The sequence below is a fragment of the Schistocerca nitens genome, chromosome 11 (assembly GCF_023898315.1).
Source record: "Schistocerca nitens isolate TAMUIC-IGC-003100 chromosome 11, iqSchNite1.1, whole genome shotgun sequence".
NCBI lineage: Eukaryota > Metazoa > Arthropoda > Insecta > Orthoptera > Acrididae > Schistocerca > Schistocerca nitens.
This window is the reverse complement of record NC_064624.1, coordinates 129,303,384-129,317,592: the sequence shown is the minus strand read 5'-3', so window position 1 is coordinate 129,317,592 and position 14,209 is coordinate 129,303,384. Positions and strand designations below refer to the sequence as shown.

At 45.1% G+C, this 14,209-nt stretch overlaps 1 protein-coding gene across 1 annotated transcript in view; it reads right to left on the bottom strand.

Moving 5' to 3' along the window:
• The window catches only part of LOC126213542 (poly [ADP-ribose] polymerase tankyrase-1-like), a 560,647-nt gene that overhangs the window by 510,910 nt on the left and 35,528 nt on the right, over positions 1-14,209 (bottom strand). The window contains exon 2 of the mRNA XM_049941388.1: positions 4,523-4,959. Within this exon, the coding sequence (XP_049797345.1) occupies positions 4,523-4,948 (426 nt within the window). The 5' untranslated portion in view covers positions 4,949-4,959. The remainder of the gene's footprint in view (positions 1-4,522; positions 4,960-14,209) is intronic.

The following is a 14,209-nucleotide window of genomic DNA, read 5'->3' as shown; positions in this document are numbered from 1 at the left end:
GTGCGACTGCACGAGCGCTGACTTCCCCGTGCATAGACGAACCCGCTAGAGTCTCCATTTCTTCCTGAACTGTCTCAGCAACATTACGCCTTGTGCTCGGTCGGCCACTACGGGGTCTATCGTCTAAACAACCCGTGGCCTCGAACTTCGAGATTATTCTCGCGACAGCTGCATTTGTCGACGGACCTTCACCCGTTCGAATCCCCTTCCTATAGCGATATGATCTGAACTAGCACATTCCCCATTCTGATAATACAGCTTCACTAAAAGCGCCTTTACAGGTAACGTCAACATCAACATCAACGTCAACGTCAACTGCTGGCGCAACTGATTCTCTCATTGCAGCTCTTTTTATACACGATTGTCATGTGCAGTAACTGACGTTTTGCTGTCCAGCGCCATCTGTCGGATATTTTGTGAACTTCGTTTTTCTTTTGGTTCTAATAAAACCCCATGTCATTCCAAGTATGTGTGTCAATTTTTACCTATCTACATTATTCCGTGGTTTATTAAGTTCTCAAATTTATACTGACTTTTTGATCACCTGGTATATAGTTAAGGCTCACCGGCCATTTGACCATCTTCTTCTGTGCAGATGCACAAACAGTGCCCGAACTCCTACGGGAATTGGCAAAAAGCCCCGAGTAATGAGTCTAATGAGCAGGGGCACTATGAATATAGTGCGGCGCAATAAGTTGGGAATGTAGGTCTCACGGTAGGCGTGTCAAAGATAAGTCCCTGCAGTCGCACTATTCTCTGTGTCTTCGTGGCTCAGATGGATAGAGCGTCTGCCATGTAAGCAGGAGATCCCGGGTTCGAGTTCCTCCAGGGCACACATTTTCAACTGCCCCCGTTGGCATATCAACGCCTGTTTGCAGCTAGGCGTATTCATTTCACTGTTAAGTCATGTGTTTCATTGGCACACTCTGTCAAGATTATCAACCCAATTTCCCTGGACCAACTATAGTTAGTTTTAAGCAGGATTTTTTTAGCTGTTGCTGAGTCTTGCTGTGTTGCTGTTTCTGCCAGTGCTTCATTTTGCAGGTGAGATTCATAATGTGTGATTGTTTCGTTTCCTTTGCGCAATGTAGGTTCTGTCAGTTTCTTTATTTTACCAGAGCCGTAGGTCAGTGGAGAAATTTTCGTGTGTTTCAGGTTGCAGTGTTACACAGGTCGACATTACTTTTATTATACAGTTACGTTTTTTTTTTCTTGAACAGTTCGCACTGATCAAGTCTACTGAGTGTGAAAATATTGGTTTGCTTATTTATTTGCTTATGAATAAGATCCGTTTTCGGAAACACAGCATTCTCTTCAGTTTCGTGCAAGTGAAATGGCTTTGATTTAACGGCACATTTAGGCTGTCAGTTCACAGTCCCGGGTTTGTATTTACAATAAAACACACACACACACACACACACACACACACACACACATATATATATATATATATATATATATATATATATATATATATATATATATATATATATACACACACTCCTGGAAATGGAAAAAAGAACACATTGACACCGGTGTGTCAGACCCACCATACTTGCTCCGGACACTGCGAGAGGGCTGTACAAGCAATGATCACACGCACGGCACAGCGGACACACCAGGAACCGCGGTGTTGGCCGTCGAATGGCGCTAGCTGCGCAGCATTTGTGCACCGCCGCCGTCAGTGTCAGCCAGTTTGCCGTGGCATACGGAGCTCCATCGCAGTCTTTAACACTGGTAGCATGCCGCGACAGCGTGGGCGTGAACCGTATGTGCAGTTGACGGACTTTGAGCGAGGGCGTATAGTGGGCATGCGGGAGTCCGGGTGGACGTACTGCCGAATTGCTCAACACGTGGGGCGTGAGGTCTCCACAGTACATCGATGTTGTCGCCAGTGGTCGGCGGAAGGTGCACGTGCCCGTCGACCTGGGACCGGACCGCAGCGACGCACGGATGCACGCCAAGACCGTAGGATCCTACGCAGTGTCGTAGGGGACCGCACCGCCACTTCCCAGCAAATTAGGGACACTGTTGCTCCTTCTCCGTGAAGCTGGGCTACGGTCCCGCACACCGTTAGGCCGTCTTCCGCTCACGCCCCAACATCGTGCAGCCCGCCTCCAGTGGTGTCGCGACAGGCGTGAAGGGACGAATGGAGACGTGTCGTCTTCAGCGATGAGAGTCGCTTCTGCCTTGGTGCCAATGATGGTGGTATGCATGTTTGGCGCCGTGCAGGTGAGCGCCACAATCAGGACTGCATACGACCGAGGCACACAGGGCCAACACCCGGCATCATGGTGTGGGGAGCGATCTCCTACACTGGCCGTACACCACTGGTGATCGTAGAGGGGACACTGAATAGTGCACGGTACATCCAAACCGTCATCGAACCCATCGTTCTACCATTCCTAGACCGGCAAGGGAACTTGCTGTTCCAACAGGACAATGCACGTCCGCATGTATCCTGTGCCACCCAACGTGCTCTAGAAGGTGTAAGTCAACTACCCTGGCCAGCAAGATCTCCGGATCTGTCCCCCATTGAGCATGTTTGGGACTGGATGAAGCGTCGTCTCACGCGGTCTGCACGTCCAGCATGAACGCTGGTCCAACTGAGGTGCCAGGTGGAAATGGCATGGCAAGCCGTTCCACAGGACTACATCCAGCATCTCTACGATCGTCTCCATGGGAGAATAGCAGCCTGCATTGCTGCGAAAGGTGGATATACACTGTACTAGTGCCGACATTGTGCATGCTCTGTTGCCTGTGTCTATGTGCCTGTGGTTCTGTCAGTGTGATCATGTGATGTATCTGACCCCAGGAATGTGTCAATAAAGTTTCCCCTTCCTGGGACAATGAATTCACGGTGTTCTTATTTCAATTTCCAGGAGTGTATATATATATATATATATATATATATATATATATATATATATATATATATATATATATATATATCATCAGTTATCTGCTATATTAGCAGGTCCTTTGCCTCTCCATTTTCTGCGATCCATTGCTTCCTTCTTAAGGCTGCTGTATGTTGTACCGTCCATCATGTCATACAGTATCTGGAATCTCTTCCTTCCTCGCTTCCTTTTCCCTTCTACATAACCTACTAAAACTGTTTTTATAAGTCCGTCATTCTTTCTTAATATATGCCCAATCCAATTTCTTTTTCTTCTCTTTATTACATCTAGTAACTGTCTTTTCTCTCCCGCTCTTCTCAGTACCTCTTCATTTTTTACTCTGTCCATCCAACTTATTCTTTGCATCTTCCGCCATGTCCAGATCTCAAAAGCCTCCAGCGTTTCTCTGTCTTTTTTCCTCATAGTCCATGTTTCAGCGCCATCTAGAAGAACACTCCATACAAGACATTTTATGAGTCTCTTTCTGAGTTCTCTGTCCAGACCGCTGCAGAAAATTCTCCTTTTCTTATAAAACGCCTCTTTTGCCATTGCTATCCTTGTTTTAATTTCTGTGGTGCACTTCCAGTCGGTGTCTATCCTGCTTCCAAGATACTTAAAATTTTGCACCTGTTCTAGTGTTTCTCCATTCAGCACAATTTTTATTTCCTTATTTCCTCCTATTGCCAATACTTTTGTTTTATTTGTGTTAATTTTCATTCCATATTTTTTTCCGTTAGTTGCAATGGTGTCCACCAAATCCTGTAACTCTTTTTCCCCTGTGGCTAGAAGGACCATGTCATCAGCAAATCACAAACACCCTACTCTTCTTCCTCCAATTTCTACTCCTTTGTCATCTAATGAGCATTGGTCAATCATATTTTCCAAGTACAGGTTGAAAAGAGTATATATATATATATATATATATATATATATATATATATATATATATATATATATATATATATATATATAAAACGGGTGAGCACATTATGCTGCCAGAATGAGACTTTCACTCTGCAGCGGAGTGTGCGCTGATATGAAACTTCCTGGTAGATTAAAACTGTGTGCAGGACCGAGACTCGAACTCGGGACCTTTGCCTTCCGCAGGCAAGTGCTCTACCGACTGAGCTACCCAAGCACGACTCACGCCCCGTCCTCACAGCTTTACTTCTGCCAGTACCTCGTCTCCTACCTTCCAAACTTTACAGAAACTCTCCTGCGAATCTTGCAGAACTAGCGCTCCTGGAAGAAAGGATCTCATTCCGGGAACATACCCCAGGCTGTGGCTAAGCCATATCTCCGCAATATCCTTTCTTCCAGGAGTGCTAGTTCTGCAAGGTTCGCAGTAGAGCCTCTGTAAAGTTTGTAAGGTAGGAGACGAGTTACTGGCAGAACTAAAGCTGTGAGGACGGGGCGTGAGTCGTGCTCGGGTAGCTCAGTCGGTAGAGCACTTGCCCGAGTTCGAGTCTCGGTCCGGCACACAGTTTTAATCTGCCAGGAAGTTTCATGTTACGCCGTGCTTACCTGTATTCTGGCGACGGCTCACCGAGCAGCCGACTCACTTCGGCCACTTCATCAGGGTGGTTGAGGACTGCATCGGCCCAGCCCTGTGTGGCTAACACTTGCAAGTTGGCCTTTATGAAGGCGACAGCGGCCTCTGTGAGGCTGAGACACGAGTGCCCGACTGCCAGCACCGCTGTGGCTGCCGCGTTCTCCACTGTCAGCTGAGCGGCCAGCTCCCGCTCACAGTCTCCCTTCAGCCCGGGGACACAGTCGGTGTCCGCAGCTTCCAGTAGGGCGGCCATACTGGACAGCCGGGGGGCCCGGAGGGAATACACGTAGACCGGCAGCTCCCGGAGTGCTGGACCCTCCACGTCGGGGACCGCGACCTCTCTGCCACTGGCCTCCGGCGTGTCGTGCTGGAACGTGGCTGCGAACAAGGAGCTCCCGCCTGCCTGGAGACGCGTGTCGCCCGCCACCGGCGTCACCTCCTCACTGTCCCCCCTGCCTGCGGCCGCAGCCTCCTGCATCTCGTTGGCAGCTGCCATTGTGGACGGTTCTGAAACAAAATTAGAATCATATTAATACCGTCAGCTGCCGACGGGCGTTGATATATATCGACGGGGACAGGTGAAAATGTGTGCCCCGACCGGGACTCGAACTTGGGATCTCCTACTTACATGGCACATGCTCTATACATTTTTTTTTTAGAAAATTTTAATTCAATATTTGTTCATTATAATTTCTACTTGACAAAAAATAGAACTTCAATAAAAGTAAGAAAAGGTTTCCTGTAAGAGAGATTCGAACCACTCTCCACTTACCAGACATCGACGGTGTTTATATCCAGGGTGTCCCAGCTATCTTGTCCACCCAAAATATCTGTGGAACAATAACAGCTATTGGAAAACGACTTTCACCGGTATCAATGTAGGGCTGGGGCCCATGAATGTACATATTTGGAAACATTCTAAAACGAAAGCATATGTGTTTTTTAACACAAACTTTGTTTTTTTAAACGTACCTCCTATATTTTTTCTTCAGCAATCCATAGCATGACAAAGCACATACCCAATGGCGTTGATTGCATCGCAATATTCCCATTACATCCCGAGATACTGACGCGAAGCTGACGCTTGAAACACCCGACATGCGCTGCTAGCGCACTTCCTGAGGCTCAGGCGTGAACCCCATGCTGCCCGTAATCGCGATGTGATTGACATGTGTAATCACACCTCCATACTTATCAAGAGGGACACTTACTTGTCAATGACATCGCGATTATGGGCAGCATGGGGTTCACGCCTGAGCCTCAGGACGTGCGCTAGCAGCGCATGCCGGGTGTTTCAAGCGTCAACTTCGCGTCTCAATATCTCGGGATGTAATGGGAATATTGCGATGCAATCAACGCCATTGTGTATGTACTTTGTCATGCTATGGATTGCTGAAGAAAAAATATAGGAGGTCCATTTAAAAAAAACATAAATTTGTGTTAAAAAACACATGTGCTTTCGTTTTAGAATGATTCCAAATATGTACATTCATGGGCCCCAGCCCTACATTGATACCGGCGAAAGTCGTTTTCCAATAGCTGTTATTGTTCCAGAGATATTTTGGGTGGACAAGATAGCTGGGACAAACCGCTGCAAGAGCAAGATGACGGGTAGGGCAGGGGTCAACACCCGAAGCCTGGCCATCACCAGGAAGAGGATGTAGTGGGTTGGTCTATGTTGTTTTATTTATTTATTTATTTAATTTTTCCTTTTTTAAAATTTTTTTGTAACATTTTTAATTTTTTTGTATTTTTGGATTTCTTTTGGTTTCATTACAAAAAGGATCCTACAACCGCCGTAGCCGAGCGTCCGAGTCGTCTTCTCGTCTGTTGGGAGGGGTTCCCCCATAATCCGTCCGTAGAGGATCAATATGCTCGAGGATTCTTCTTCATTTTCAGCGTCTCATACCCGGAACGCCGCAGTGAGCAGGAGGATCCGTAAATAATGAAGCTAAATAATTTGCGAAACGGGTTCTGTACTTCGGGTGGCGGCTGAAAGCTGCACATGTCGTCATCAATAGGGACAAAAGTCGAGTGGGCCTTTGGGAGCTTCACAAAATATGTAGTAAAGGGCCACGCCTTTTAGCCAGCCAACGGCGTTCGTCCTGGTTGATGGAAAGTATACGCCGTCGGGGCGCAGTGTATCATCCGGGGAGATAGACTCCGGCAATTGCCGCAAGAGCAATGCCAGCATGCGCTGGGTCAGTAGCCAGCACTCGCTGGTCGCGGCACAAGTCAGACGGTGTGTGATCCATCTGTGCCACCGAGGGCACAGAGGATAGCGCGACTGCAGGGACTTATCCCTTGCACGGTCCCTGTGAGACCCACATTCTCACCTTGTATGTCCACACACTACGTACGTAGCGTGCCACCCCAACACACTCATGACTCGTGGAAGGCATTCTAACCAAGTCCCATAAGATTTCGACGAATGTGTGTGCATCCGCACAGAAGAAAAAGGTCATGGCCGGTATTGCCACAACTATATATTTATACGGATACGGTGTCTGTTCTTTTGGACATGTCTGAAACAGTATCATTCTAATTTCGTTCTAGGCGGCTGCAGGTCATCAATGGTGTCTGTCCGAAAGAACAGACACCATTTCCATATAAGTATATAGTTCTGAAACAAGTCGTCAGTGATCAGGGCTTTGCCCTTATGCAATACCGTGGTCTAGCGGTTCTAGGCGCACAGCCCGGAACCACGCGACTGCTACGGTCGCAGGTTCGAATCCTGCCTCGGGCATGGATGTGTGTGATGTCCTTAGGTTAGTTAGATTTAAGTAGTTCTAAGTTCTAGGGGACTGATGACCACAGATGTTAAGTCCCATAGTGCTCAGAGCCATTTGAACCATTTATGCAATACCCTCAGGTGCACGTAGACCTGTGACAAGCAACAAACAGCTGGCAAATGTAACCCGTTACCAAGTAAGTTACAACACTGTGATATGCTTCTGTTTCAGGCAGATGCCACAGGTGTACAGCTACAGATCTTGAACAACACAATATCAGCTGTTGTGCAAGAGTAAAAGTACACGTTAACACCTAACTTTTGACACCTAGCGGATTTATTGGTTACTTTTCTTCGAATGCTGTTAAATGTAATCTGGAGGCGGTAATCTGAAATATGTCGCACTGAATCTATTGTGCTGTGTTGGTAAAATCTGGCATCAGGGTCGCGAGCACACCATCGGTTGGGCCAATTTTAAGGAGCTTTTGCTCCACATACATACAGAGTCGATGAGCAATGTGCACAGATCATGGCATGCACAGCTAGCCTTTACCATACAAGTTTACGTCAATGCCACCAGGTGCTAGCACATTCCTTAGATATGCCAATTCACTCACTACATAGTAAAGTTAGATCGGACATCAGTATGTGATATTTATACTGACAGAAAAACCTATTTTGTGGCATTCTGAGTAAGTTTTGGATTGTATCATACAGTAATCAATTGTGGCGCCGAGAACCGTAAAGCACACCATCGTCGATTGTGACAATCTAGCATTTATTTACGCTTCTTTTTGTAGACTCCCGTCACCAGTTAAGTGAAGGCCTCGTCGCTATTGCTGTGGAGGCCGAGTTGCCACCGCTGTTACGGCAGGCCGAGCTCGTGGGCTCACGGCACAGCGCATGGTGCAGTACACTGGTAAGACAATTCCTCCCTGCCGCTGTTACGCCGCTATACCCCAGGGTCAGGTAACAGGACAAGAGAACGAAGGTTCTGCAAATCTCCAACAAATTACACTACTGCCCATTAAAATTGCTACACCACGAAGATGTGCTACAGAAGCGAAATTTAACCCACAGAAAGAAGATGCTGTGATATGCAAATCATTAGCTTTTTAGAGCATTCACACAAGGTTGGCGCAGGTGGCAACACCTACAACGTGCTGACATGAGGAAAGTTTCCAACCGATTTCTCATACAGAAACAGCAGTTGACCGGCGTTGCCTGGTGAAACGTTGTTGTGATGCCTCGTAAGGAGGAGAAATGCGTACCATCACGTTTCCGACTTTGATAAAGATCGGATTGTAGCCTATCGCGATTGCGGTTTATCGTATCGCGACGTTGCTGCTCGCGTTTGTCGAGATCCAATGACTGTTAGCAGAATATGGAATCGGTGGGTTGGGAGGGTAATACGGAACGCCGTGCTGGATCCCCACGGAATCTTATCACTAGCAGTCGAGATGACAGGCATCTTATCCGCACGGCGGTAACGGATCGTGCAACCACGTCTCGATCCCTGAGTCAACAGATGCGGACGTTTGCAAGACAACAACCATCTGCACGAACAGTTCGACGACGTTTGCAGCAGCACGGACTATCAGCTCGGAGACCGAGGCTGCGGTTACCCTTGACTCTGCATCATAGACAGGAGCGGCTGCGATGGTGTACTCAACGACGAACCTGGGTGCACGAATGGCAAAACGTCATTTTTTCGGATGAATCCAGGTTCTGTTTACAGCATCGTGATGTTCGCATCCATGTTTGGCGACATCGAGGTCAACGCACATTGGAAGCGTGCATTCGTCATCGCCATACTGGCGTATCACCCGGCGTGATGGTATGGGGTTACACGTTTCGGTCACCTCTTGTTCGCACTGACGGCACTTTGAACAGTGCACGTTACATTTCAGATGTGTTACGACCCGTGGCTCTACCCTTCATTCGATCCCTGCGAAACCCTACATTTCAGCAGGATAATGCACGACCGCATGTTGTAGGTCCTGTACGGGCTTTTCTGGATGCAGAAAATGTTCGACTGCTGCCCTGGCCAGCACATTCTCCAGATCTCTCACCAACTGAAAACGTCTGGTCAATGGTGGCCGAGCAACTGGCTCGTCACAATACGCCAGTTACTAGTCCTGATGAACTGTGGTATCGTGTTGTACCTGTGGTATCGTGTTGTACCTGTGGTATCGTGTTGTACCTGTGGTATCGTGTTGTACCTGTACACGCCATCCAAGCTCTGTTTGACTCAGTGCCCAGGCGTATCAGGGCCGTTATTACGGCCAGAGCCGGCCGCGGTGGTCTCGCGGTTCTAGGCGCGCAGTCCGGAACCGTGCGACTGCTACGGTCGCAGGTTCGAATCCTGCCTCGGGCATGGATGTTTGTGATGTCCTTAGGTTAGTTAGGTTTAAGTAGTTCTCAGTTCTAGGGGACTAATGACCACAGTAGTTGAGTCCCATAGTGCTCAGAGCCATTTGAACCATTACGGCCAGAAGTGGTTGTTCTGGGTAGTGATTTCTCAGGATCTATGCACCCAAATTGCGTGAAAGTGTAATCATATGTCAGTTCTAGTGTAATATATTTCTCCAATGAATACCCGTTTATCATCTGCATTTCTTCTTGGTGTAGCAATTTTAATGGCAGGTAGTGTAGTAACAAAGTCACACAAATGAGTTAAAAACGTTTAATTACCTTTGTGACTTGTTGAATGATTAAATCTGCAACACTGCTTGTAATAAAAGGCAAAAAAGTCCCTCAATGGCTAAGTGCAAATAATTGTAGGTAAACTTCAAAGTACATAGCAATGCAATTTACGATAATTGTCTCTTAATTTCTAAGAGTTCACTAAACGATGTTCCCTCTCTGCGCCAGCCCCGGGCGATGATCTATAACCACGTGGGTGAGACCTGCTCTTCTGAGTGGGCTTCTGTCCCTTGTCTGGTCATTGGCATTGGCGAAGTCGATATCTTCATCGTCACCGTCACCCGTGGCGGTGGTGGAATTCGCGCGAATGGAGAGTCTCTACGGCACTCGCTCCACATCGCATCTTTGCCCCTGTGGTGCTTTGGCCCTGGCTGTGTATTGTTCGGACGACACAGCACTTCTGACATCTGTTGATCTTACGGCGGGTCTGTTTTATCAGTACTGTAAGCCCACATTGTACGTACATATCAACATTCCGAAAAAGCTGTCTCACTGGTTCCTCACTAAAATGTGGGATCAAAGACGGTGTACGTTTGGCCTTTATGGTTGTCAGCACCTCATTTGTATTCTAGTCGAGTGACCTTGTCGGTAGATCGTACTACCTGAACTTACTGACGTCCGCAAATGGCAGTTTGTGTCTGCAGTCGGTTGCTTCCTGTGCAGGAATCAGCTTTCCTGTGCATTGTCGACCTGAACTCTGTGGAATCTGTAGTTAGAAGAAAAGGAAATTACCGGGAAAAGTTAACCGCAAAGGAATTAGCACCACCCAGACCAGATCCGTTGTCTGAGAGAGTGACGAAATCAAATAACCGTGACTACAAACGAACATTTAACAAAGTTTTGTGTAAGTTGAGTGTAATTTAAGAATGCCTGATTTTCAACCCGGAAGTTAATTCAGTAACTAATACATGTATTAGGGATGTTTTACGTTTGTCTGACAAGATAAAAAATGCACTGAAACTCCCACTTACACAAAAATGCGAAATGGAGAGTAGTGAAAGCTTAAACATTATTTCGTTCTTCTCAAAAATTGCATTTAATTATGTACAAAACAACAAAATTACACAAAAACTTCTCTTTCTTTTTTCGGACAAGATATGCATATTATTATTATTATCGCTGAAATCGCCGGCTGAAGTTGAAGACGCATGTTGATAAGCGTAACTGCTATGCAGCAGATGCTGTTGAATTGACACTTTCATATTCATCTGAATTTAAAAATTTGTGAACACCCAGAATGTATACTTACTAAACGCTACTGACGATATAAAACTTTTTTTTTTGTTTTTTTGCAGGACATGTCAACAGAAACAGTAGAGATACTATTTCTATAACCTGTAGCTATAGTGCAGTGTCACATGATCACAAAGGTTTCCAAAATGGGCGCCTAGCACAATGAAACAAGCCCAGAAGGGTCTATAGCGTTGTGTCACGGAAAGATTTACCTTCCTTATTATTCAATATATTTAGGAAAACGATATTTTAATACTGTAATCTAAATTAGTCTGCTCTTAACAACTAGTCTATGTTGCAGTGCGGGATTTGATAGGCACAGCCAACCGACCTACTGTTGCCGAAGTTTGGGGTTCGACACCTGGAAATGTTACCTCAGGCCAACTGCCCCAGTCCGTCTGCAACTCCTTCCCAGCTCACCTGTCGTATACGAAGCGTGCGTACGACGAAATGTTGATCCAGTTATAGAGAATGTGCCCTCCACCAACTAACATACGTTTTATCATTTTGGACCTCTTCTCACACTACCACTGCTCTGGAGATGATACTGGCAAGAGGAAAGTTTTCACTTGTATTAAGATCTAATGCTGTGCTAAGGTATTCTCAGTTAGTGTAGGAATACAAAGAACGCCGACAGTGTGTGTGTGTGTGTGTGTGTGTGTGTGTGTGTCTGTGTGTGTCAGTTTGACGCACAGCCACACAGATTGCTGGTCTGCCCGCCAGCCACACCGTAGCAGAGACGCTACCAGCAGAACGACGTCCAAGCTCAGTTTTGTCTGCAGTTTTTCCTCACACGACCTTAAAGAAACTATTCACGAAAAAGAATTGATTCTTTGGTATCTTACAAATGTACTCGTCAGCTACACGACGAACTGCCTATGGTTTCACTAATGTTGGTAGTTATTGTGATATTTAAGGGGGGCAGGACGTCAAATGGGCCGACTTGGAGCACGAGAGGCATCACACGACATTTTAATTTCCACTGTCTATACTTTTACAAATAAATTCGTAAGACTTTGTCAGCATCACCAAGGAGGATTCAGGATTCACAGTCATTGCAGAGGAAGTTCGAAAATATAACAAATTAAATTTTTTTACGTGTGAAATTTCATCATTTTTTACACTTACTAATGTCTACATTTGTTGCTATAGGTACACTTTCCTTCATAAGTTAGATTCTTCGATGAATTTTTCATATCATACATACCATACTTACAGGTGTATGAAACTCTAGAATTTATTAAATTTATGAAAAAACGAATGAGCTGTTATATTTTAAACATCATGTTTAGAAAAAACACAAATTTTATAGTTAATTACCTCATTTTTTACCACAGTTTTTAATAGATTCGGAAAATTCTAGAGTTTCATACACCTTTAAGTATGGTTTGCATGCTGTGCAAAATTTATCGAAGAATCTCTCTTACTTATGAAGAAAAGTGTACCTATAGCAACAAATGCTGCCATTAGTAAGTGAAAAAAAAATGATGAAATTTCACATGTAAAAAAATTATTTCGTTATGTTTTCGAACTTCCACTGCTAAGAGTGTCAATTCTGAATCCTTCCTGGTCATGCTGACAAAGTTTTATGAATTTATTTGTAAAAGTATAGACAGTGGAAATTAAAATGTCCTGTGGTGCCTCTCCTGCTCCAAGTCGGCCCGTTTGACGTCCTACCCCCCTTAATGAGCACTTAACTCACTGCACGAAATTTCAATAGTGTGCAAAGAAAAACAAAATCTTTGAATTTGCATTTGGTGCATGTTGCACCATACATTATTGCAACGAAAAAAGCATGCCAAATTTAAAAGAATGCAAAATCCCCAAGATTGGCAAAGTTTTGCAGAAGTTCGAAATATAGCGCGTACTTCAATGCGAGATGCATAATTTCCACAACGAAATTCTTTCTCGAAATGTGGCAGAAAACAAAGACATTCATGTCATACATAAAGACGCAAGACGCAATCAATACTTTCACTGCCCGATAACAACGGTGAAGTCACTGATGACAGTGCCACTAAAGCAGAGTTATTAAACACGGTTTTCCGAAACTCCTTCACCAAAGAAGACGAAGTAAATATTCCTGAATTCCAATCAAGAACAACTGTCAAGATGAGAAACATAGAAGTAGATATACTCGGTGTAACGAAGCAGCTTAAATCACTTTATAAAGGCAAGGCCTCCGGTCCAGATTGTATACCAGTCAGGTTCCTCTCGGAGTATGCCGATAAAATAGCTCCATATTTAGCAATTATATGCAGCCACTCGCTCACAGAAAGATCCGTACCTAAAGACTGGGAAATTGCTCAAGTCACACCAATACCCAAAAAGGGAAGTAGGACTAATCCGCTAAATTACAGGCCCATATCACTAACGTCAATTTGCGGTAGGGTTTTGGAACATATACTGTATTCGAACATTATGAAGTACCTCGAAGAAAACGATTTATTGACACATAGTCAGCACAGATTCAGAAAATATCGTTCTTGTGAAACACAACTAGCTCTTTGTACTCATGAAGCAATGAGTGCTGTCGACAGCGGATGTCAAATTGATTCCACATTTTTAGATTTCCAGAAGGCTTTTGACACCGTTCTTCACAAGCGTCTTCTAACCAAACTGCGTGCCTACGGAATATCGCCTCAGTTGTGCGACTGGATTCGTGATGTGCTGTCAGAAAGGTCACAGTTCGTAGTAACAGACGGAAAGTCATCGAGTAAAACAGAAGTAATACCGGCGTTCCCCAAGGAAGTGTTATAGGCCCTCTATTGATCCTGATCTATATTAACGACATAGAAGACAATCTGAGTAGCCCTGTTAGATTGTTTGCAGATGATGCTGTAATTTACCGTCTTGTAAAGTCATCTGATGACCAAAACGAATTGTAAAATGATTTAGATAAGATATCTGTACGGTGCGAAAAGTGCCAATTGACCCTGAATAAAAAAAATTGTAAAGTTATTCACATGAGTACTAAAATAAATCAGCTAAATTTCGATTACGTGATAAGTCACACAAATCTTAAGGCAGTAAATTCAACTAAATGCTTGGGATTACAATTTCGGATAGCCTAAATTGGAACGATCA